This window comes from Pteropus medius, unplaced genomic scaffold (assembly GCF_902729225.1).
Source record: "Pteropus medius unplaced genomic scaffold, Ma_sr-lr_union100, whole genome shotgun sequence".
Classification (NCBI taxonomy): domain Eukaryota; kingdom Metazoa; phylum Chordata; class Mammalia; order Chiroptera; family Pteropodidae; genus Pteropus; species Pteropus medius.
This window is the reverse complement of record NW_024351073.1, coordinates 5,726,870-5,753,556: the sequence shown is the minus strand read 5'-3', so window position 1 is coordinate 5,753,556 and position 26,687 is coordinate 5,726,870. Positions and strand designations below refer to the sequence as shown.

Here is a 26,687-nt window from a genome sequence, read left to right as displayed (position 1 = left end):
AACCTTTGAGACTGAAAGTTTTTCTGAAACAAGGGGTTCGCCAAGGCATATGTCGGCCAGGAAAAGGCCCCAGTCCTAGAACATACATTCTGAATTACCAGAGGCAGGGCTAGATGGAGAAGACAAACATATCCACTGTCTTGCAGTTGACGGGGGCTCTTTTGGACAGTGAGTTTGGGGAAGAAAGACATAAGTTGCTTTGAAAGGATTTACATTGGTTCTAGATAAGAGGGGAGGAAAAAGTGAATCACAGAATATTCTGGGATAGGTGAATAGTCCGTATTGGGTGCCTCTGTGTTGGTTGTGGGCAACGGTCCAGAAAGTTCATGTGAAAACAGGATGATTGGCGTCTGGTGGACAGCTATTCTTTCTAGATAGCTGCTTGGGAGTTGATTCAAAGTTTCAACAGACATTCAGGAATGAGAGCAGTCTTTTGTTGGTTTCAGCTCTGGCTGTTAACTGGTTAACTGCCCTTGTTCACTTCCCACTCTGCTGCCTGCTATAATGCAATTTAGGCCAACTCAGAATTTTTTTCTTGTCAAGTTAAAAACTCCTGAAAGCTAAGAATTTAACTGCAAATGCTGAGTAGCTCTTGGAATAACATAGTATCTTCGCACAAACTAGATGTTTATGAGTTCCGGCCGTATCCTTTGGAATTTACATTTGATTATTCTATCCACTGCTTGAATATTTTTGACTTCAGCTTTTATTCACAATATGCTCAATAGAATTCCTTTAATATAGTCTCTTTGTTGTCCAAAGTTCAAATGTAGCCCTTTCTGCACTGGAAAATTACCCAACTTGATCATTATAGGAAGCAATTCTACAGTGTACGTATTGCATTTCTGCAGCAAGCAGAAACCCATGTGCTTCATTCGTGGAGTTTGCCTTCATGGGGGCTTTAGAATGTAAAAGTTGGTTTCTTGTATCTTTACATTTCACATGACATCGACATATTACCACTTTTTGCAGAACCTAGTTTTAGGAAGACGTAAAATCAGTCTTCCAGATCTAATTCTGGTAATGGGTGAAACTGTGAAACACTGATAATTGTCTTGGCCTTCTTCCACCTTCCTTACTGGTCACTCTTCTCCACACCTAGGACTTAATTGCAAGCCAGCAGTGCTTTCCACCTGCCTGCGACCAAACCGTGGGTGTCTCTACTAAGGCGAAAACTTGAATTTAGGTATCAACATAAAGACTTCAGGTTGTGAAGAAGATCCCTCTCCTCCAAAATACTCAGATTTCATTAAAGGATCCTCTAAACATCAAAGTCTTAAAAACTCAGAGGGTTGAAGTTGTAACAATGGAATAACTGAAAAGTGGAGTTTTTCTTGGACAACTTATCCTGCTCTGTGCCCACATAATGGATTGTATGAATGTTCACACCATGTATATGAAAATATTTTAACTTTGTATTAACAAATCGTAGTGACTTCCAATTGTATGACTATTCGACTTTATTAAGAACATTATAAAACCATATATGTAACAAAGGTATATTTATTTTTTACATAATAGTTATTTTGTTTTTCTTGGCTCGATTTTATCTAAAGCCAGGCCAATATCTTCCTCTAGGTACTTACTTGTATTGTATGTTCTTTAGATATGGAATTCCTTGGACAGCATGCAACATCCAATATTTATTGGCAATGCATTTTTACGGACTATTTATGACATTTGGTAATAGTAAACTTCAACCCCATGACCCCACAGTTCCAGGGTAGGGAGTTGGTGGGGGAGACCTATACGAAATCACAAAAACATTCACCGTCAAGCACATTATAGGTAATATCCATTCACTTTTAAATAGCATTGCATATGGATTCAGGAAGAGTTTTAAAATATTTACAGATCTAAAGAAAAGGGTCAAAGGCTGAACTGATCACGAAACACACTAGTTAGCTCATAGGGCAGCCCTAATTAATTTTCTATGCTTCCAGTACTATCTTTGGGTACTATCTTCAGATAGTATCTGGTGCATTCTCGTGAATATCATTTTGGTGACTAATTTAATCCTTTGAGAATGGATTAATCCTTTTAATCCTTTGCGGGAGGGATAGGCAAAAGTCAAGGGGCACAGCTCTTGTGTGAATATTGATTAAATATGGTAATCAAAGAAGTCATATAATTTTTATTAAAAAAAATGGTTAAGAGATTTTATTGTATGTCTCCTAAGTGGAAGGCCCTTATATTTTGTATCCGTTAGTTCGAGTGTATATAACTGAGTCTACAGCTCCTTCAACATGACTTGTCAATGTGTAGTTTATTAGGGTAATTTCTAAATTGAGAGAAAAGAAAGTGATTACATCTGTATAATGTGGACCTAAACTCATTTCAGCTGATTCTGCAGGTCCGCATGAACAAAGATCTATTGTAACCTGAGAAACGCAATGACAAAGAGTCAACCTGATAAACCAGGTTTGGTAAATCCAATTCTGGATCCGGAGATATTCTATTTCCAAAAATACAAGCTATTTGAAGATAAGATTTAATTATAGCAGTATCCTTATAAAAAAAAAAAAAAGAAGAAGCAGTCAATTATTTGTGGGCATCGTGAATGCTTTTGCTATCTAAAAGCTATCTGGAGTTACTAAAAAATGTCTATACTTTATTCATGAATATCGACCCATTGGATCAAAGTGTTACTTCCCAGTCTAGGCTTTACAAATGTTTCTGGTACCTTTGTCCTGGCAAGTGTCCCTGTTCTTGCCCTGGTCCCATCATAATCACTACATCCTATTCTCTGAAAAGTTTTAATGATGAACTCCAAACCTCAAGGGTTCCTGAAAGCTGTTATTAAATTTAAAATAGAGCCACAAAACTCTTGGTAAATGACTTCTCTGATGGGAACAATTATTCCCAACCTGTATCAAGAAAGGAATTCTCTTTTAGGTGCTGAGAGAATGATAAAGGTGCTTAGTATATTGGTCAAGGTCACTTGGGAAAAATTTGTTTATTCTTCTGAGCCCCTGAGTCATCGCACATTATTACTGTACCTGTGGCATGATTAGCAATATAACCATTAAAATTTTTTTAAAATACAGCATGTAGAACCCTCAACTCTAATGAGCCTCAGATCATAACAATACCAGCTCAGCTACAAGTCTTTCCAAAGCGGATCAGATCTATTCATATATTTACTTAGTTTCAAAGAGCAGGAAGCCCGCAAATGTAGAGAAGCGCTGATGGTCCCCATGAAGAGCGCCATTGCCCATTCTCAACCAGACTTCGTCTCCTTTGGCCAGCTTCAGCACTGCATGGTTGCTGGATGTATCTGATTTCCCTTTTGTTTCATAGCTAGAGAGAAAAAAAGGTACAAACTATTTAGCCTTTGCAGTGGACAGCCAGTTCATTACCAGAATCTGTCCTCCCCTTCATGCCTAGACTCTCATGCATTTAGGTAGGGTCCTGTGATCAAGCTCTTTAAATGGCATATGAATAGAAATAATGTGCCATTTATAGGATTGGCCGATACAACTCTCCTTGATCTTTCCTCATTATGATCGTGTGGGATGCTAATGGCAATGACAAGAATGACCTTGGAAGTTATATGTTGAAGGCTGAAGACTTCTTGTAGACTATGTAGAAGAAAGCTCCCTCTTGTCTACCTCAACCTGAACAACCACTCTGGACTGCTCCATGAGAAGAAAAGGAATTTCTACTACGTTCAAGCCATTATGTTGGGCCAATGTTACAGTGGTTTAGTCTACCCTAAATAATTTGGAGTTTGGTACTAAAGGAGGGTGTTGTCATAACCCAAACTAAAATACAGATGCTCCTTGATTTATGATGAAACTATATCCAAATAAACCCACCATAAATTGAAATACTGTAAGCCAAAAATATATTTACTACACCTGAAACCATAAAACTCATAGAGGAAAATAGGTGGTAAGATCCTTGACATCAGTCTTTTTTTAAAATACAGCATGTAGAACCCTCAACTCTAATGAATTTGAATTTACACCAAAAGCAAAGGCAACAAAAGCAGAAATAAACTAATGAGACTACATCGAACTAAAAAGTTTCTGCACAGCAAAGGAAACCATGAATAAAATGAAAAGGCAACCTACTGAATGGGAGAAAATATTTGCAAATTATGCATCTGATAAAGGGTTAATATCCAAAATACATTTTAAAAAATTCATACAACTTAACAGCAAACAACAACAACAACAACAAACCAATCCAATTAAAAAATAGACAGAGAATTTGAATGGACATTTTTCTAAAGAAGACATACAGATGGCCAACAGGTATATAAAAAAATGCTCAACATAATTAATCATCAGGGAAATAAAAATTAAAACCACAATGAGATATCACCTCACACACGTTAGAATGGCCATTATCAAAAAGACAAGAAATAACAAAATTTGTCAAGAACGGGGAAAAAAGAGGACACTTGTATACTATTGGTACGAATGTAAACTGGCACAGCCAATATGAAAAACAGTACAGAGAGTCCTCAAAAAATTAAAAATAGAACTAACATATGATCGAGCATTTCTACTTCTGGGTATTTAATAAAAGAAAATAAAAATACTAGGTCGAAAAGATACATGCACCCCCATGACACAGAACGGCTTTCACCAGACTGTTTTCGAAAACTGGGCGGAGCTCCTCCCTCTCCTTTCAACATCTTCGCAATCTCCCCCTTTGCCCTTCTTGTCTCATACCTTCCTCAAGTTGGGACAGGTCAAGAGTAATAGAGTTCCAGGTGTTCGAGTCACTATATTCTAGGTGTCTTTGTTGCAACAGCTTCACCTACCTAACTCATTTCACATACATGCTCCCACTGGAGGCCAGGCTCCAGGAAAACATATGGTGATCCTTACAGGCCATTAGAAATAACAGGGAGAAGATGACAGCCACAAAGTCATTCACAGATAACTTACCATCCATTTAATTAGGGGAAAGATGGTGGTTCTCTGTCTGTCTCCCACATTCTAAGCTTCCATCAGAGAATGTCAAAATATTTCTTTTTAAAATAAAGAAATGTGGTGCCAGGCTGCTAGGATAAGTATCAGAGCAGCAGCACAGCCAAAAGAGAGGGACCTGTTCCCAACTCTAACCCACCAGCCCACAAGGGTGCTAGAGACTATCGACAGGGCTAAAACCTAGGCAAAGGGGGCGGGAGAGTAGGAAAGTGGAAGAAAAGGCTGAGAAAGAAGAAATAATGCTTTAAGAAAAGAATATGAAGGATTAGTTATGGGGAGTGTTGCTAATAAGTGGCTCAAGGCCTCAACCTGTTTACGCTAAGTTCACCGGGTTGATTTCTTCTCAATTAGTGATTATAATCTGGCCATACATTGGTGTTTGGAAGCTCTCGGTGATAACAGGGTCCACGTCAGCCTCTGTTGATTTCTATCTACTCCCCTGATATTGGCCATCCTTTGAGCCAACAATGGTGGCATGGATGTCACCTGTATTAGAAAAGGCCACCCACCTGTACATGCTGAAGACTGTATTGCCATTGTGCATGAGGTACACATACACTTCCTCGACATCCTCGTGCTTCATCATGCTGAAGGTAAAGAAATACACCCCTGAAAAAGGTAGGCATTTATTTACATTATATTAATACATTTTGCATTGAGGACTGCGAGGTAGCAGGGAGATATGCCACATGACCTCACATTTCTTTTGCTGATATTCTATGTGCTATGTAAGTTCTTCTTGGCCCTTATTTGTACGAGTGCCCCTTTATCTGCTCTCACCTTCAACCTGCTTTAAATTTTGTTGAGACTTTCTCGATGTGTACACTGCGCGTCCCTATTACAAACTCTTTGCAAGAAAGAGTTTGCCTTATTTTGGCTGTATCTCACTTGCCTCTGATGCAGTGCTTAGAACAAAGCACATGCTGTTCCTAGGTACAGATTATCATCAGCACCTACCACAGGACTCATACGGACAACGTACAGAGCCCTGCATGGATGAACACACGGCCCTCTGTGGCCCAACAAAATGAGCCAAGTATAACATTACACTTGTCACAGATGTTAGCCAAGGATAAGAAGGTACAGTAGCACAGATAAATTTTTATCACTTCTAAATAAATAGTTCCGGTAATTTCTCATGTTCTTTATTGTCAGTAGATGAAATTATGTAAAGAAAGATGCAACTTTGACTCTGCAGCATAATCTTGCTCCTAAAAATGTGAATCTTTCTTATTTGAAAAAGACAAACATATTTTAAAAGATAGTAATTTTCTTATAAGATTCTAGAGCTTCTAATTGAAAGCAACTTAATATTACCTGATACATTCTAAATGCCAGTGCGAAACATACTTTCACTGGATGATTGAGAAGAATCCAACAGTAGGGAGAGGAAAGGGAAGGAAAAGCTCAATTCCAAATAATCTTGGATTTGAGAGGACATTTTGAAAAGATGAATGAATGTAAAGTATCAAACTCTTATTGATTTCCATGCTATATTTTTAAACTAATGGTCTTGTGTTGGTCTGTTCAACCTTCTATAACAAAATATCACATATTGAGTAGCTTATAAACAACAGAAATTTATTTCTCCTAGTTCTAGAGGCTGGAGGTCAGAAACCACGGTGCCAGTGTGGGCAGATGAATGCCCTCTTCCAAGTCACAGACTTCTGGTTGTACCCTCACATGGCAGAGCGGCTAGGAAACCCTGTGCGGCCTCTTTTATGAAGACACTGATCCCATTCACAAGGGCTCCACCATCATGATCTAATCACCTCTCAAAGGCCCCACCTCCTACCTCCTAATCCCATCACTTTGGGCATTAGATTTTCAAAGTATAAATTTTGGGGGGACACAAACATTCAGACCATAACAGGTCTCGTGAGAGAAAAACCCAGAAACGTTAAAAAAGAAATGCTACACAGTTTTATGCTCTTCCAAAGGTGCAATCAAGTAAGATAGAAGCTGTAAGGGTATCACGTTGATACATCTGCCTGAGTCAAGTTGCACCAAATAAAGAAGTATGATTATGCTTCATTTAGTGCCAGTCTTGCATATTCAATGTGTTGGAAATAAAGGAAATGATATAAAAGTCGGTCATGTTCATTTATAGGCCTAGAGACTGGTCTACATATGCAAAGTAAAAGCAGATAAAAATTAGAGGACTCAAAGAAAGTAGTGTATATATGTTTAGCTTTTTACATTTTACAAAACCTCTCATTAGATGCACACACACACACACCAATTTTCAATGCCTCGGGAAGATGCAGCTGGAATCATAATGACAGGAAAGGATCTTAATTTTCATAAAAAAAAATAATGATGACTACTATAAAAAAGTAGATTGTAGGAGCATTTTAGAAAGAGCAGACTAAGAAACCAGACGGTGAAAAAATGAAATTCCTAGAGCTGGAAATACAAAAGAAAATATATGTTATATCCACACATGGTTTTCTTCTGCAAGGGAAGGTAATGAAACCAGAGACAACACACTTGCAGTATGGTTTTCAGGTCTTTGTGTTACTGTAATGACAGAAATCAGGCTTCTTTGTCTCATCACTCCCAAATATGCTCATGGCCTAAAGTCTCCAGCGTCTGTGAATGTTACCTTAGATGGCAATAGGGACTTTGCAGGTGTTACTAAATTCAGGATCTTGAGATGAAGAGGTTATCCTAGATTATTCAGGCGGACCCAAGACTGTTCCTATAAGAGAGCCAAGGAGGTCAGAATCTGAGAGGAGAGGGTGATGTGACAATGCACACGGAGATTGAAGTGATGTGGCCAAGAGACAGGGAATGTTGGCAGCCTCTAAAAATGAAAATAGGCAAGCCTCTGGAGCTTCCAGAAGAATTGACACTGCCTATACTAGAGTTTCGCCCAGTTGGACTGATTTTGGACTTGACCTCCAGAATTGTAAGAGAATAGTTTCATGTTGTTTTAAGCTCCTTGGTTTGTGGTAATTTATTATAGCAGCAATGGAAAATGAATACAGAAGTGTTCAAAAAAATTTTTTCTTTTTAATTTAAAAAAGGATCAGCTCTTCCTCGGAGTAGTGGCAAGGATAAGACAGTGTTATGACATATTTAAACTGTGAGAATTATGATCTGAGGGCTTTTAAATTCAGAGGTAACTATGCCCTCTTAGGGATTATTTGATTCAGTTCAAATCAGAGATAATAATCTTAGTAACTATGGCCATCATTATTAAAATTCTTTTGAGATTATAATTAATTTACTTTAAAATCCAACAGAAATCTATATATGAGCTGCTTTTTTTAACCGAAATCAGAAAAAGTTCTCAACTCCCTGAGTGCTCTCCTTTCTTTTTTCCCTCCCTCTTCATCCTTTCCTCCCTCCCTCCCTCTCCTCCCTCCTTCCTTCCTTCCTTCCTTCCTTCCTTCCTTCTTCCTTCCTTCCTTCCTTCCTTCTTCCTTCTTCCTTCCTTCCTTCCTTCCTTCCTTCCTGATTGCTAGATTGACTATTTCGGTCATTCATTAATCTCTACAGCTCACCTGATACTGGGGCGCCAAATCTACCAGTCATGACATCAAAGAAGTTGCCGATGTTGGTCTCCACACTGCTGAAGATAATCCCGCTGTTCTGATTGCTGAAGTGAGTTGCCAGGGAAGCCATGAATGCAATCTAAGGATGGAGTTGACAGTGAATTAATAGGCAATCTATTTTAAAGAAATGAGATTTTTATACATGTAAGTTTATTTCAACATTATTTGTAACAGCAAGGTGGGAAGTCAATTAAACATTAATCTATAGAGAATGAATTAAATAAATCATGGTAATTTCTAACATTTCTAACATTTTTGTGCTATGTAGCCATTAAAGTGATCATATATATCGACAGTTCTGATCATGTGTTTCAAGGAACATTAGACCTTATAATGCTTTCTGAAATATTAAAATTCTATTATCAAATAATATTGGGATTATTTTGGTGAAATCTTCCACTTATAGCTATTAAATGCACATTAGAATATTAAAGATCTGAGAAGCCCAGTAGCCAAACGACTTTTTACTTTCGTTTACCCTGTGTTAGTCTTTCCCCAAAAGAGTTGTGATAAATATACATTTAGTCTTCATCTCCTCCCAAGAGTGATCACAGTATCTTTGTTATGTTAAAGAAGTGACTTTTGCAAAGCAGCATAGATAAGCTAAAGTTGGGGCAGGTTGCCAGTGGAGCCAATCATGTGATTAGAAAGTTGAAAGTTTCAGTCCCACCCGGACCTTCCAACCTCTGAGAGGAAAGAGGTGTTGGCGATTGAGTTCAATCACCGAAGTCTGATGATTTAATCAATCATGACTATGTAATTAACCCTCCATAAATACCCAAAAGAAAGGAGTTCCAGGGGTTCCGGATTGGTAAACACAAAGAGATTTGGGGAGAGTGGCGCATGTTCTCAGAGAGGGCACGGAAGCTCCACACCCTCTGCCTATACCTTGCTCTATGCATCTCTTTTATTTTGATGTTCCTGAGTTATAACCTTTTACAATAAATCAGTGATACAGCAAGTAAAATATTTTTCTGAGTCTATGAGCCACTCTGGCATATTAATCAAACCTAAGGAGGGGATTGTTGAAATCTTCCATCTCTAGCTGGACAGTCAGAAGCACAGGTGACAACTTGGACTTGTAATTGGCATCTGAAGGGGGAGGGACAGTCTTGTAGGACTAAGCCCTTATCCTGTGGGATCCGATGATGTCTTCAGGTAGTGTCAGAATTCAGTCGAATTGCAGGACACCGGCTAAGCTGGTGTTGGAGAATTGCTTGGTGATATGAGAAAAACCCACACATGGGAATTGTACCACCATTGGAGAGTCACATTTGAAAATCAATGCCAAACCCCTGTCCAAAAGAGTCATTGAAACTGAGTGTGAATTAGATCTATAATTTCTTTAACCTGCTCGGATCATCTGTTTTCAATGAATAAAAATCTTAGGGAGATAGATGAGAGGTCAAATAATTTGAAGTTCTGGAAGACTTGGGGGGAAGGCAGGTCTGAGAGAATCAACATAGAAAGGATCTTGACAGTCAGAAAGACAGCATGAGGGCACAGGATGCAGAAGGATGTCCCCATAGGTGACACCAGAGAAGTTATTTAAAAATAGAAATGAAGGGTCCCAGAAGTCACCCTCCTTTACAATCTGCCTAAGGCCAGTCTTTCCTCCCGTGTGATACCTCCTTTAAAACAGGTGAAAATAGTACTCCCAAATGATTATATTGTAGTTTTAGGGTCAAATAGTTAATGAAGCAAATTTAATAATTACTTAAGGTGTTCTTCATTAAACAGGCTATTCCAGGGCCCCTTAGCCCAGGTACAACCATTCACAGGCTTGGGATTAGAGTTTCTAGCTTTGAGAATGTCTATCATCCACTTTATTAGGTAAATTTAACTTGCCAAGGAGAATATGTCTCCTTTCCTTTGTAAATTTATATTGGCACAGGGATCCCAGGTTGCTAAAATTATTAAACAGCATTCATTTAAAAAGTTACAAAACCATAAAAGCCGTCAAAGTAATACACAGGACCTTTTAGTTTGCAATGCCCAGAAAAATGGTGGAATTTATCCGTGGTCAAATGACGACTATATATGCCCAATGCAAAGGCAAAGTTTTTCCCCAGTGATCTTTCGGACAAGAGTTGCTTTATATCCTAGTTCTTTAAAAGTCTCTCATATTACTGTACATTTCCTCAATTTATTTTAACCGCAAGTTACTGTTTCAGGAAGACATACCAGCTAGAAACAACTTTAATACAAGATGCTAACTTTCACTGTTCACAGGAGTCCCTTGGAAGATCAATTTAAAAAATATTAGCCAAAAATAAAAGTAATCCAGTAGTTTTCTTGGTGACCACACTTCACATTGTATTTTTTAAAATTTATTTATTTAAATTAGTTTCAAGTATACAGTACATTGGTTAGACATCTATATAGTTCATAAAACAATCTCCCCATTGCTCCCTCCCTTCCCTGGCCCTTCACCTAGCCATCATATTAATGCTAATTGCATTTCCACTGCCATGCTCCCCATCCCTGTGACCAACTATCCACTACTAATTTGTACTTCTTTAACCCTTCACCCCATTCTCCCAGCCCCCTAGAACTTCATATTTTCAAGTTTTACATGTTATTGGCATCAAAAATTTTGAAGATCATTTAAAAAATAAAAAATAGACAAATGAGTACGTGAGCTTGGGATAAAATATTCAATTATAGCCTCATAAATGGATTAAATACACTTGAAGCTAAAATGAATATAATCTGATCTGGAAATCTGTAGGTGGATAACTCAAAATAAAATGTCTCTAATGATAAAAAAGATACTGATGAGAAAAGTTTAGATAAAAATCGTGCCACAAAATCTGAGTTGATAGAAAGCAATATTTATACATTAAAATCCATATATGCGATTTATATGCGGTATGTAAATGCAATAAAATTAGGAAATAACTGGAATGGTCAAATATCTACTTATAATATTTTATATATCCAGAAGTTTATGTATTCGCGTTGCCGGGAACCTTTTTATTTCATATATCTTCTCTTTTGGAAAATGAGAGATGAACTGATATTCATGATTGTCTTGTACTTGATCTATTGAGGAGTTAAATTTCACCCTTCATAAATTTCCCTGCTTCCTAAGGATAATTGCAAAGCACTCCGAACAGCTCAGACCTCACACAAACATCCTGTGCTCCAGATGAACAAACTGAGATTCAGCTTTACTCAGCATTGGTGAGCACTTGAGGAAGCGCTCACGCCTTCTGACTCGCGGACCCTGATTGATGATCAGGACAATCTAGAAGTCACCTGGAGATGTGTTGAGGACATTTTACCTGCAGTTCTGGTGGAATCCCCGGGTAGCCCTTCTCTCCTTTGGGGCCATGCTGCCCCCGCTCCCCTCGTGGTCCCAAGTCACCTTTGTCTCCTTTTTCACCTTTGGCCCCTTCATGGCCAGTGGCTCCATTATTGCCATTGTTCCCATGGTTTCCTTAAACAACCAGACATCATCACGTGAGAAAACCCAGTCACTCATACTCCCCGTCCATTTGCACACATCTCCTTTCTTCAAACATGTACAAACTCAATTGTAAAGGGGGTCCATTTGAAACAAGCCCAAATACAACCGTGGAGGCATCATCAAATGGGATCTCTTTTAAATGGGACACTGAAAACAACCTTAGATACTCTTAAGGCTCCAAAGCCTCTTTTTCCTATAAAGCAAGACCTGGATGAAAAACATGTAGAAGACTGATTATCAAAGCATCATTTACAATAGCAAAGATTAGAAACCACCTAAATGTCCACCAAAATTGGATGTACTAAGTAAAAAATGGTTCAACCCAGTAAACGATGTTTTATAGTCACAAAAAGAATGCTAAAGAAAAATATTTAATACCATTGAATAATATTTATGTTTTAGATAAAAAGGTTATAAATCAATAGGGATAATATGATACTACATGTGTGTATATATAATATCCGGAATACTATACGTGTGTGTATATATAATATCCAAAGGGAAAAAAGACTAGAACAAATTACTGAACAATGTTTACAGTGTTCTTTTCTCCTGAATGGATAGAACATGAGTGATTTTTGTGTCATTCTATATAATTTCTGTCTTTTTCAAGTTCTTTTACAAAGGACCTGTACCACTTTCATAACCGTGGAAAAAGTAAAATCACTGATAAAAAAAATTATAATAATTTTGAAAGCATGACTTAGATAATGATTTTGACTCTTTATTTTGCTACTAAGAGACAATTTCTATACCTTGTATTTGTTTAATTGTTGAATTTCAGGACTTTTGCTATTAATTTTTGCCTGCTACCTTTGGTCGGGTACTCATATCTGGCTTGCAATCCTTCCAAATAAATGAACTTTGACTGTGTTGACAGATTAATGTGCTAATGACAAAACTGTTCCTAACAGGAACTATTTAGGCAAGGTCAGCCTGCTCTGTCACTTGAGAAGAGTTTAGACCGCTAAAATCAGGTAGTTCCACACTCATGCTTGTGAACAGACTCCCAGCCTGTGAATCTGGTGTCCCAGGGTGACTAATGCCTGTAAGATCCTTTGTGTGGTATAGATAATCAATTTTATATGGTTTATAGTGTTCCACCTAAACTGTCTCTATAAGCCCAGTCAACGCAATTCTCTTTTGGATTTTCCACGCGTACGCTTTGGATGACACACAAGTGATCTCAAAATGGTTAGGTTCACCCTGGCTCATATTTTGGCACAGTCTGTAATTAGACTGGCAAAAGTGCATCTCCCTCATCCTTACCTGGAATGCCAGGGGGGCCGGGAGGTCCAGGTGGCCCTTGGTAACCTCTGAAGCTATAATCTCCATGACAACACTTGCTGCAGTCTGGGGGCAGTCCTCCGGTTGGTGGAGACTTTAAAAAGATACAGAGATAAGCTTCAGAGAAAGGTATTTGTGAGTAACTAAGACTTTTGAATTTCCTCTGGCCTCTTCCCTAGGTAAATTGAACTCTAAACAACCCATAGCAACATCAGTAAAGATGGTGCGGGGTGGGGATGGCAATGGCAAAAGAGTCAGAGAGTAGCTAAGGTGAACTGAAGATCAAAAGGAAAAGGAAACAAGAGAGTCAGTAGAAGAACATGCTTTTGGGGAAGGAGCGTGAGTGGGGTGGGGGTGGGGGCAGTATTCCTGAGAAGTATTCTGCTGCTGCTACTGATGGCAACAGAAGAAGAACCTCCGAAAGTGGACCTAGACGCATCCCCTCATCCCCAGCTGCCAGAATCCTCACATGTAACTAGATTGAGTAGATGGTCCTCAAATGATAAGAATTACCAACTTCAAATAAAGATATTAAGACTATCTATAATTCATAATATTGGGTTAAGAGTTCTTAGAAATTCTGAATGGTAATATTACCTTTTCAAACAGCCATGACACCCTCAAATTATCTTAGGAAATTAAACAAATGAAGTATTAGTTCAAGAACTTTTGTTAATTATCTCATTTTAAGTTGGGTTTCCTTTGAGAAGCCACTCAAAAATATTTTTAAAATATTAAACTGCAGTTGATAAACATTAAGATCCACGGTGGTACATCAGAGAAGTTGTTTCTCTAGAAACGATTTTGACTTCCTATGAAAAAGTATTTAACATGATTTTCTATTTTATATTCCACTTCAAAATTTAAATTATCGTATCGTTTGAACCATATTTAATGAATACTTAAAAGGTACTAAATGAATTCATATATGACATGAGTTAAATGCTCATTTATTCAAAGATAAATTTCTAAAATTTGTGCTTTCACTTCGGGAAGCTAGAGAGCTGGTTGAAGGTGACTGGAAGAAGAGTCGGAGTTGCTCATCAAATTTGGAGTCTCATCTAATTTGGCAACTTGCCTTTTAATTCTGTCATACAAAATACTTGTGGAAACTTTCCTAGACACCGATTGTAATTCAACAGTTTCTTGAAAACAGCATGTTGTTGCTAAGGGATTCATTTAAAAAAGGAAAAGAGAGAGGGAAGAAGGAAAGAAGAGAGAGAGGGGGAGAAAGGGAGAGAGAGTGGAAGAAAGGAAGAAAAATAGAAAGTTCCCGTTTTCTCCATTATTAGAAATCCAAGCAGAAAAGTAGATCGGAGCTTCACATTGCTGTACATTTAGACTTTACTTTTTTGTTAATCAAAAATGGGCTTGGATTTTTTCCTCACTCTCTCATTCCTTTTCCCTAAAGATTTCCACCAAGCTATTTGGGGAAAATACAGAACAGTGTCTGCAGTCCGGGCATTCTCCTGAAGCAGCTGAAAGCTCAAGGCTTGAGTGATCAGGAGTTAATGATTGGGAGCTAGCTCTTGGTCTAGTCTTCAGCCCACCAGACTCAAGCGTGTACAGACGTGAAAATCTACGGAAACCTTTTTTGAAACTGAAACTAGTAGAGGAGAAGAAAATCAGTGAAGTAATCGGTTTGAGACAAGGGCTTCCAGACACTTGGAAAGTCAGACACCACAGCACCGCCCAACTTTCTAATCCAAAGATGCAATCTGAGAAGTAAGTATTCCATCATTTCCTGCTGCGATTTTGTTAATGTGAAATACAGCTCTTTAAGTTCCAAGAAATCTGGGACTCTTCTAAAAATGGATTTTAGAGAAGAAAGGGCGAGGGTGCCGGAGGGAGGGGCGGCGAGAGGAGAGAATCATTTGTTTAAGAATAGAATTGAAATACTGAGATGTTAAGAATGTTAGAAAGATGACTGAACAGGAATCTGAATTCCCATCTCAGTCCTGCGTGACTCTAGTGAACTCATTTTTCCCCAGACATCTTTTTTTTTTTTTGTCTACTAAATTAGAGGATTGGGCAAGATGGTCATGAATTTCCTTTCCAGCTCTAAGATGCAAAGATACTAAAGCCTTTGCCAAAGCCTCAGATGATGACTTCGAAAGATTTTGTTTTAAAGTCTGGCATCTAGGCATGAGGAGATGGGGTTGCTCAGTATCGGAGCTAACTGGGACGAGGTGCATGTCCGTGCTACCTGGGGCACTTCCAGAGCCTAGAGCTGCCACCAAGACAGGGAGAGAGCTCTGGTTACTACTAGTCGGGCACCTTCGGAGAACCGCTATGCAACATTTCACATGTTCCTCCACTGGCCTTGTCTTTCAAAGTTCAGTCAAGTGGGACAAAGTTAGTGAGCCTTTGGTACAGTCTTAGAATGAGTTGGCAAGATGTCTTAATTGAGAAGTTTTCTCCTAGGTAAGGGAGAATACATATTAGATAGTTACCGTATACCACCCTCTTAAGTTTATCAGCCCCTTTTCCAAAGTTAAGTCAAATTTGAACACCGAGGACATGCAAACGAGTGACACGAGATGAGGAAGGTGACTCTAAGACAAGTACCATCCATTTTAGAGATGGAGGCCTAGGAGCAGCTACTCAGAATTGAGCTCTACTCCCAGTAAGTAACTTCTGGGAAACATTCCCTCTCTCCTTGTTTAAGCTAAGGAAGAAGGAAGTCACTTTCCCCCAGAAGGGAAGTGGAAAGAGGGAGAGATTCTTAAAGGCGAATGATGAAGAGCTGCAGAGAAGAAAATGCCAGGCAGAGAGAGCCCCGGTCTGCTTGCCACTGTCTCTGCACACACTCTAATCCATCACAAAGCCTGTGGCAGAGTCATCCAAGAGCACAGAGTTGACCACCTCACTGCCCTGCTGTAAGTAAATAAGCAACATTTTTGCTGGCAAAGTAAGATCTAACCAGACAACGGAATTCTCCAGCCTGGCCCCAAAATCATCCCACGTCTTCCTCCCACACCTCAGGAGCCTCAGGCACACGCACTCCTCACGGGCTCTCTCAAGTCTCTTTGCTGTGGCACATATTAGTTTATTTCTTCCATGGATAGTCATCATTTTGTCTCGTCTTTCAGATCCAGCTTAGCGGTCGCCACCACTCTGACACTTTTTCCCTAACTGCCTTCTGTGGATTGACTTTGTGACACGGTATTTAAATAGCCCCGTTGCAATTTCGGAACTGTTCAGAGATAAGAACCCGGTCATATTTATACCCATCCTAAAGCTCGGCGCGTAGTAGAAGCACAGGATATGATTGGTGAGAGAATAAGTGAGGCAAAGGAGAATTAAAATAAAAGAAGAAAAGTAGGGGAAGTGAGGAAAGAAGGAAGAACACAGTCCACTCTAAAATTCGACGCGGTCTCCATATCCACTGGCGGACGAGTTGCTTTGAAAGCCTCTGGAACAGGGCTCCCCGACCCCCGGGCCGTGGACCAGTACTGGTCTGTGGCCTGTTAGGAACCAAGCCGCAGAGCAAAAGGTGAGCAGCAGGCCAGCAGGCGAAGCTCCATCTGCATTTGCAGCCGCTCCCCAGCGCTAGCATCACTGTCTTGGCTCCACCTCAAAGGCATTAGATTCTCATAGGAGCACTTGTCCCTGTTGCCAAAAAGGCTGGGGACCGCTGCTCTCGAATACCAAGGACTAAATCTGAGTATCTAAATCTCCTGTTGGGGGTTCGTTTGGAAATATTTCAGGAACCTGGAGGAGTTTAAAAGCCCCTCTCGGCTTAAAAAACAGCCAGAAAGTAACTTCTTGCCCCCCTCATCTGATGCTTAGGGGGACTAGAAGGTGGAGTGGAATAGAAATTAATTTGGAATTTCAGTGGCCTGCTAGGTGTTAGTTGCCAAGAAATAATGACCAATGACAGTCTATATCTGTCTTCTGCTGCCTTTGGGGGTTCACACTGTCATAACCAGGAAGGATCCAGCAAAGATCTCATCTATTGAAAAGGAAAGTCCAGATCAGGGCTTGGACAAAAATGAAAACATCTTCACCACTATGGAAAACAGAAATTAGCATCCATTACCCTTTAGCCAAAAGATTGTCAAACGAAAAGACAATCTCTGAAAGTGGTTTTAAAAAAAAAGAGTGTGCCTTTAAAGGTTATCGTTTCTTCTGTGGCTCCTTAGAGAAACAATTTTTTCTTAACACAGGCCCACAGGACAGTTTGGGCAACTGCAGTATGTGGAAGAATCAGAAATTCAAGGTCAGTCCCAGATCTACTGTGGCTTCTGTGTGAGATCTTGGTCTGATCAGATGACCGGCCTCAACCCAAACTCCCATCTGTGGTTCGAGGGGTTAGGTATCAACTGCAGTTGCTTTTTCGGGGCCTATTTAATGCACTGAAGCAGTCAGTTCTTGCAGTAAACCTATTTGTTCAAAGATTATATACTTCAAAGTAACTCTCCTTGCCCCACCATCTGATTTCAGCATGCTTGATATCTAGAAGGTAAACCAAAATCTCTTTCTGCCTTATGTTACACGCCTTAAACTAATATAACATTATGTCAAGTATACCTCGACTAAAAAATTCTAAAATAATTTTTTACATGAAGACATTAAAAAGACTTTCTTCCTGTTCTTAATGTTTTAAATTACATTGAGTTTCACTAGTTTGCCATTCACTACACTGAAACCTTAACACACTCCCATAGTGCCCTAAAAGAGTTAAAGATGTTTCCTTATTGCTAAGCTTATACTCTGAGAAATAAATCAAGTCCTCGGTGATTAGCAGGCATTAAGTCATATAAAAAGCTTTGCATTTTAAAGACATAGTCTTTTCGTTTTGTTTTGTTTGAACTCTTTGGTCGGTTTTTAAACAGGCTGAGCATAGAAACTTAGCAACCTAGAATGCTATAAATCAAATCAACAAGCCTGGCACAAACTGTCACAGTAAACTGCAAGTCAAAGTGAAAAACTCAATGGGCAGCTTCTCCCTGCTGGGAAGGATTAAGAAAGTTTAATTCTCTTATGATCAGCAGATGATTCTCTCCAGCCATTCTTCTATCGGCAAAGGTCAGCACGCCTTTCTGCACCCCCAGAAGAAAGGCAAGGACGGTGCTGCAGCCTCTCTTTACCCCAGCACATCCACGCTACCTCTGCTGGTCTTCCAACCGAGATCCGCAGTCCCCTCTGTATCCCAGAGCAACCCAGAAAGAGACCCACAAGCAGCTCAGCAAACTTCTCAAAAGCATTCATCCCCAGAATCATAGCAGAAGAGAGCAAGAACAACAAAACTCATGAAGCTTGCACAGTAATCCTTAGAAGAGAATTCTAAGTACCTGGCCCCAGAATGGGGTGATCTGGGCTAGGTCATCTACCTCGGGGTGTGGTAGCTCATCTGGTCTCAGGGATTTTAGGTCTGTAGAAGTGTTATTATCCACAGTCCCAGTTTTAGGATGGCTCCGCTCTCTCACTTTCTCCCTCCTGGAGCCGCTATGGCCAGTCTGCTGGTGGCTTTGCACTATTCTCGCCACCACTTTATTAGCTCTTCCGCTCACCTCCATGTATTCATCTTGACACAGGCAAAATGGGAGGAAAAATAAAGCCAGCAGGTGCCAACAGACGAGCTGCCCCAGCATGATTCTCAACGGAGCCACAGAGCGTCCTGGAGAAGATGGCTGGGGCTCCAGGCGCCGTGGTCTCCTCGGGCGAATGCCAGAGCTAGAGACAGAGCTGCAGCCAGCCGGGTGGTTTTTATACTTTGGTGTGTAATAAATAAGGCTGCAGGCATGCCAGAGGGAAAGCAGTCCTCCTCCCCATGCAGAACAGCCCATTCATCACTTTCCCACATCACAGGCACAACGGATCTGTGTGCACAGCTCCCAGTTGGTGGGGTTCATAAATGTCACACCTTGGCATGTTTTTTGTCAAAGTGTGAAGAAAACATATGCAACCAGCTGGAAACAGGGAGCGTGTGTCCAAGCGTTTGCTTTTGTGATTAGATATGGAAAGGCGGTGCCTCTGTGGTCTAAGATGTCTTTTGGAAAAACTGACCCTGGGGCTTGCCAGGAAATCTGAGCTTAACTGCAACAATTCTGTCTGCAATGGCAATCGTGGGAGCTCCCCCTGCGCAGTCAGCATTTCCCCCTGTGCCCAGCTTAACGGAACTCATTTCCCCTTCCAAACGCCAGCAGCGGGAGGCAGCTGGGTGACTCCAGAACACTGAGCTGGATTCAGGTACAGAGTCTCTGGGTTTAGCAAACACATTTCCCAGTCCTCCGTTTTATTTCCTTGTCCCTTGAGTTTTCAAAAGCCAAAGTTTAAATGAAGTTAACCAAGTCGCCGATCACCAGACAAAGATACAATGTCCTGTTTCCCGTTAAAAGAATGTTATTTGTCTCCGGCTACTCTTCCTTCTGACATAGTCTTGATTGAAATTGAAGAAATGGAAACTGACAGACCAAACAGGCTGCTCTGAGTAGTTCAGGATGGAGAGAATTCTCATTTCCTTTATTTTGCTCGCTAGACTTTTCATGAATTCAGCCAAAGAGCAAATGGACATTCCTAATGTCTTTGCGATAATAAATTAAGAGAATTTATACAGGTTCGTCATTAACAATTGCTTCTATTTACATATCATTTCATTTAATATTACTCATTCACTCACATGATATAAATTCACTGGCCCTCCCCCAGGAAGACTGAAGAGACTCTGGGACTGAAAGGGGTGGGTGGATCGCAAGTGTCTGAAGCTAAGTGGACAAGGGGAGCACTGTGAGAAAGCCAAAGCCCGGAGAAGCCAGGCGTGTTGATGATGCAGCAGAACAGCTGGAGAGAAGGAAGAGGCAAGAAGACTGCCCTCAGCTGCCCCTCGCACTCAGCAAAAGGGCCTGAGGACCAAAGCCATCTCCTGAAGCAAGTTGCGTCACTCCTGCAATTGTTAGAACAGCTGCCTCCAGAGCCCACATTTACACATTGAAAGAATTTGGTGCTGGGAATGGAGTTAGAGAGTGAGAGAGAGATTTTGTAAAATAAAAGCTCTCCAGTTCATGGAGAGACCTTAGGGACCTTAAGAGTCATGCTTGAGTATTCAATGCAAGTAGTTCCCATCCAAAGGGGTCTACCCTTAGGTGTCCAAAATTTCTTCATTGTGTTCTGTGCTGAGTACTCTTAGGCAAATATCCCTGTGGAGAGAGCAGTACATCAAGCTGTCATCTGGCATTAGCTCTTACTGAGGACCTTGAAAGAGACGTGGAGCTGGAGACTAGGGAAGCATAGCACCCAGGTCCTATGAACAAGCAAGTAGATGGAATATTGCTGTGGGAGAAAAGTCCCAGAGCAGTGTCTCAGTGGGGATACCCCGTCATCAGGGAGGTCTGTAAACAATTTTACAGGGAGACCACAAGGCAAGAAGTGACTCTGAAATCTAGGTCACCTAATTCACAAGTCTTCTAAGAGCAGTCTCTGGCAGCTGCCACAACCTGGGCCATCTGGCTGAGTGGCTACAAGTCAATCTCTTCTGACTTTCAACTGCATTGAGAATTTCCAATGGTGTTTTCAGTCCTTTCATTTATTCTAGTGATTCTCAATCCTGGCTGCGTAATAAAATAAACCGGGAAGCTTCTAAATATATCAGTGCCTGGATTCCGTCCTAGACCAATTGAGTAAGACTCTCTAGTAGGGCCGGGCACCAACAGCTATTAAAAAGTTCACCAAGAAGAGTCTAATGTGCAGCCAGGGTTAGAAATCACTGACCCGCTCTTTCCTTAACTACAGATATAATAATAATATTTATAATTTCTTGAGCACTTACCATGTGCCAGCCAAGTACCTCTTTTCTTTAGCTCACTGACTTTTCTCAGTAAACCTATTATCCCCATCTTATGGATAAGAAAACAGAGGCTCAGAGAGGCAAAGTGACTTGCCTAGTGATACATCGTTGGGAAGGTATCATCATGACTTGCTCCCATCTGTCCTCCTGCCTTCCTACAGAGAAGCAGGGGAAGACCAATGACAGGCTGACTGCAGAAAGAAGGCTAGCTTTGTAACTGCCAGGAGGCCTGCCCACAAGAATCTGAGGTCAGAGAGTTATGAGTTGAATTGTATCACCCCAAAAGATGAAGTCTTAACCCTCAATATTCGTGAGTATGGCTTTATTTGGAAAGAATGTCTTCATAGATGACCATGTTAAGATGAGGTCATTAGGGTGGGGCCTAACCAGACATGCACACAGAGAGGATGCCATGTGAAGATGAGAGCAGAGATCAGAGTGATGCACTTACAAGTTAAGGAACAGCACAGGATAGCAGCAAACCACCAGAAGCCAGGAGACAGACACAGTACGGCTTCCCCCACGTAGCCCTCGGAGGATCCAGCTCTGCTGACACCTTAATCTCAGACTTCCAGCCTCCAGAAATATGAGACAATAAATTCCTTTATTTAAGCCACCCGATTTGTGCCACTTTGTTATAGCAGCCCCAGCAAACCAATACAGACAGCATGCAGAGAAGCTTGAAAAAACTCCACCCTTATCATCTTGCAGACAAAAGGATGTCGGTCTGAAAAAATTTACCTAATTGTTCAAGTTCATCCATGGAGAGTAGCAAATCTGACCCAGAGAAGAATCCCTAGCCTCTCAGTACAGGTCTTCTTATCTACTTCCAGTACCTTCCCATTAATGCATTTTAAAATTTGGCTTATTATTAAATCTTACTTGGGGTTGTCATTTCATACACACTTTGTCAATGTCCCTTGTTCAAAGAAGTGAATTAGAGTTAGGCATAATTTCTTTCCTGCGTGCTGAGTATTGAAAATATCTAGAATCTGCCCCAGGCAAAATCTGGGAGAAGCTGGAGTCCCACTTCTGCACCCCTGTCTCTGTCTGTGAAAGCTCACAGAAGATGCCCGGGGACATCCAGCTGCTAAGATGCACGGAGACTGCCACTGAATCTTGATTGTTCAGCTGGCCCCACGAGTCCAGCCAGAATGTTGGCACAACTACCACCAGGAGCAGCAGAGGTGGACAGGAATATGTGTGCAAACTCAGCTTTGTGAAGCAGCTCTGTCAGCCAGAGGTAAATGTTTATTTAGCTTTACAAAGAAAGCTGTATGAGATGTGTAGGTACCTCATGGCCTCCCCCAGGGTGTGCCACTGTGGCCTTGGCCAAAAGGAGATCAGCTATGGTCTGGCAAGGGACAGGCAAGAACTGAGTGAGACTGAACATGCCTTTATATCAGTGCCAGCTTGAAGGGTAGCTAAAGAAGGCATTCGTTTGCGTGACTTTCAGGCACAGGGGAGTGCGGCTCCCCTCTCTCTACCCTTTCCCACTGAAAACCTTCCCTGTACTCAGCTCTTTGAGTCCCGAGGTTCTAAAACCAAGGCTTGTTCCCTTTGATTTAAACAAACTAGAGGTATATTAAAACGTAAATAAAGTTAAAAGAGTCCCGAGACAAGGTAGTTTAGCTGTATTGGTCATTTATATTTTGATAGCGAAGGCCTTTTCAGATCTTTTCCAGAAGAGTTTTATTTGGAGAAGAATTAAAAGAAAGGAACATGGTGTTTTTGGAAAGAGCGCATTGTCTCTCAGTATCAACTCTTGCCATTCGAAGAAAAAACAGGTTCATGCTTGGCATCCATATGAGGCAAAATCAGAAGAGGAACGCGAGAGAAGGCGGACGACTGGTCAGGGTGTCATCGCCTTGGTGGCGTTAACAGAATTTGGGGTCTGAGTCTCATTAGGCAAGTGCAGGAAACACATCGCTGGGAGTGGATCGGTCTCCATGGCCAAAAGAAAGCTGTCAGAAATGGATGTATAAAAACAGCCTTCAAATGAAAGGTATAACTCTCAAGTGGACTGTACATGGTTTATGTGTTTGCTGAACAACAAATTCTCCCTGTGGAAATTCTACATGAGAAGTCAATTCTAATCAGAGAGATGCATGGTAAACAAGTGTGTGTGTGTGTGTGTGTGTGTGTGTGTGTAAGAGAGAGACAGAGAGAGACAGAGAGAGAGAATTGGAATTTGTTGGCTAATAGATCGTTAATGGCTGGTATTTGTGTCGCTCAGGGTTCAAACAGAAATCACCCTAGATAATTCAACAGAAAGAATTTAATATAAGGAATGGGTTGAACACACAGATAGTAACTATAGGAACAACTATCTCCTAAGGCTGGAAGCAGAAAGAGAAGAGGTTGGTGTTGTCAGAATTTAGAAGCTGGAAGAAGGGGCCCTGCAGAGCTGAGACTGAGACAACAAAAGACGGGTCCCTGTGTGGCTAAAGCTGGCAACTTTGTCAGGGTACAATTAGGCTAATTCTAGGAATATAGAGAGACGTTGGCCTGGAACCAACTACAGCTACCAGAATGAAGGACCCTTGCTCAAATGGCACAAAAACAGCAAGCAAAAGGAAAGAGCAAGTATCTTGTGGGATCCTTCTACCTTCCAGCACCTTCCTCCAGCACTCTCCTACTGGCTGACAAAGGAGAAAAGTAATTTGCAGAGTCCTAGTCCCAGCTTCTATGGCAGAGCTTTGAAGGCTGGGGTGGAGCTTGGAGACAACAGCATAACTTTAATAACAGATGCACCAATGTCCTCTTCAGGAATGTTCCCGCCACAGGGGATAGGTTCTCAAGTTTCTAGGGCAGCACTTGAGATACATCTCTCAGGTGAGTCTGTCTGAATTCTCTTTTTATAAATTTTATTCAGTTCATCTCCATTTTTCCAAATAATTTCTTTCTCTCTCTCTCTCTTTTTTTTTTCATACAGAGGCCAGTGCAATTTTTTATATGAAAGCTTTCTTATTTCCCCTGGAAACTGCACCCAGGACACCTGGATTAGATTTAAGGTATTTATAGATGATCTTTCAAGCCTCTCTCTTTCACGTGACTTGCTAACTACACAGTGGAAACTAACATAGTGACCTTCCCCAGGGCTAGTCTGCCCAACCTCATTTTCCTCATTCAGAAACGAGGTTCACTTTTGGCCGGCTCTGACACTCAGGAACCCTGATTCCGGGAAGGGGCCATGCATGTTGACCTCCTGGTCATTTAACAAGGCAAACTGCATTCGCATAATAAAGGTGAGATAAATGTTATTTCAAAGATCTTGCTGGGCTAAAGCAAGATCCTAAAATCCAAGCTCATCTTCAAAATAGGAGGAGATTGCTGTCATCAGAGATGCACTATCAGTCAGGGTTCTCCAGAAAAACAGAACCAATAGGATTCATCTATATGTAGAGAGAGAGGTTTCCTTTAAGAAATTGCCTTATACAGTTGTGAAGGCTGGCAAGTCTGAAACCAACAAGGCAAGCTGGTAGCCAGGAAGCTCCAACAGGAGTTAATGTCACAGTCGTGAGTCTGAAGGCAGTGTGGAGGCAGATTTCTTTCCTCCTCAGGGACCTCAGTCTTTTCTCGTCAGGCCTTCAACTGATTGAATGAGGCCCACCCACATTATGGAGGGTAAGCTGCTTTACTCTAAGTCTACTGTTTTAAATACTAATCACATCTTTAAAAATACCTTCACAGCAACACCTAGACTGGTGTTTGACCAACGATTGGCCACCAGAGCCTACCACGTTGTCACATAAAACTGACCATCAAAGGTGTCATTATGCATAGTAAATAGCTATCCCAGGAGAGCTGTTATATTTGGTAACCACAAAGAATGATTCAGTAATCCTGACTAGAGACTCTGGAAGATAATTTTCTCATCCTAAAATATTCCAGGGAGGATGAAATAAGCACTTTGGGACAGGTCTGTGGAGATCGCCTCACTATTCCTATCCCCAGGTTCTCTAAGCTCAAGTCTTTCTTAGGCTCCCATAGACTTCACTGCTCCAGTCAATCACTTCCTTCCATTGCCCATCAATCCTTAAATGTTCCTCTCTCCTGGTCATTGTCTCCTTCCTGAAAAGCCCTCTCTGAAACTAGTGTCTTTCTTCACGAAATTTGCCAGGCTTATTCAGATAACACCACAATGTGTTCTCTTGCTGTTATAATACGTGTCTGAACTGTTCATTTAGCACTGAGCATCATCTCCATGGCAGACACTGTTTGCGGCCCAACAATTATTATTGTCTTTCTTCCTTATAACAAAATTTGACTTTGTTCTTTCTTTCTAAATTTTTTTTTTATTTTTAAATGATATTTGGCATGCTATATTAGTTTCAGGTGTACAACATTGTGATTAGACATTTATATGAAATGATCACCTTGATAAATCTAGTACCCATCTGACACCGTACATAGTTATTACAATATTATTGACTAGATTCCTTTTGCTATATTTTACATCCCCACGTAAAGTTACTATTTTGTAACTACCAATTTGTACTTCTTAATTCCTTCCCCTTTTTCACTCACTCCCCTCACATCAGGTAACCATCAAAATGTTCTCTGTATCTATGAGTTTGTTTCTATTCTGTTTGTTCATTTATTTTGTGTTTTAGATTTCACACATAAGTGAAATCATATGGTATTTGTTTTTCTCTGACTTATTTCACTTAGCATAATACCTTCTATGACCATTCGTATTGTTGCAGATGGCAAGATTTCATTCTTTTACTTACTGACTTAATTTATTTTTGTGGTCGAGTAATATTTCATTGTACATATGTACTATTTCTTCTTTCTCCATGCTTCCACTGATGAACACCCAAGTTGCCTCTAGATCTTGGCTACTGTAAATAATGCTGCAATGAACATATGGATGCACTTGTCTCTTTAAAGTAGTATTTTGGTTTTCTTCGGATAAATACCCAGAAGTGGGATTACTGGGACCCTTCTTTGTCTCTTGTTGTAGCCTTTGTTTTAAAGTCTATTTTATCTGACATAAGTATTGCTACCCCAGATATTTTTAATATACATTTTCATGAGATATTTTTTCTATTCCTTTACTTTCTGTCTCTGTGTGCCTTTTGATCTGAAGTGAGTCTCTTTTTTTAGGCAGCATATGGAATGGTTTTATTTTCTTATCCATTCAGTCACCCTGTGTCTTTCGATTGGAGTATTTAGTCCTTTTTCATTTGAAGTATATGTTGATAGATATGTAATTACCGCCATTTTATTATTCATATTTTTTACCTTTGTTTGTTTGTTTTTTTCTTCTTCTTAAAGAAGTCCCTCCAACATTTCCTATAATACTGGCTTGGTGGTGACGAACTCCTTTAGATTTTCTTGTCTGGGAAGCTTTTTATCTGTCCTTTGATTCTAAATGATAGCTTTACTGGGTAATCTTGGCCGTGGGTTCTTGCTTTTCATCAGTTTGAATATTTTGTGCAAATCCCATCTGACCTGCAGTTTCTGTTGAGAAATCAGCTGACAGTATTATGGGAGCTCCCTTGTAGTAACTACCTGCTTTTCTCTTGCTGCTTTTAAGATGCTCTCTTTGTCTTTAACCTTTGGAAATTTAATTAGAATATGTCTTGGTGTGGCCCTCTTTGGGTTCATCTTGTATAGGATTCTCTGAG

At 40.4% G+C, this 26,687-nt stretch overlaps 1 protein-coding gene across 2 annotated transcripts; it reads right to left on the bottom strand.

Annotated features, from left to right (window-relative positions):
- Positions 1–1,442: 1,442 nt before the first annotated feature.
- C1QTNF3 (C1q and TNF related 3) lies at positions 1,443–19,038 on the bottom strand. 2 transcript variants are annotated; one of them, XM_039842709.1, is made up of 6 exons: positions 18,560–19,038; positions 13,245–13,356; positions 11,791–11,945; positions 8,453–8,582; positions 5,453–5,552; positions 1,443–3,300 (listed from the first exon to the last, which is right to left on the bottom strand). In XM_039842709.1, exons 1-6 carry the CDS (start codon positions 18,857–18,859, stop codon positions 3,141–3,143), a joined length of 957 nt encoding a protein of 318 aa, XP_039698643.1. In that variant the 5' UTR covers positions 18,860–19,038; the 3' UTR covers positions 1,443–3,140. The 2 variants fall into 2 exon arrangements, with proteins under 2 accessions (XP_039698643.1, XP_039698644.1); XM_039842710.1 differs by having other exon boundaries at positions 18,779–19,005.
- Positions 19,039–26,687: the final 7,649 nt, after the last annotated feature.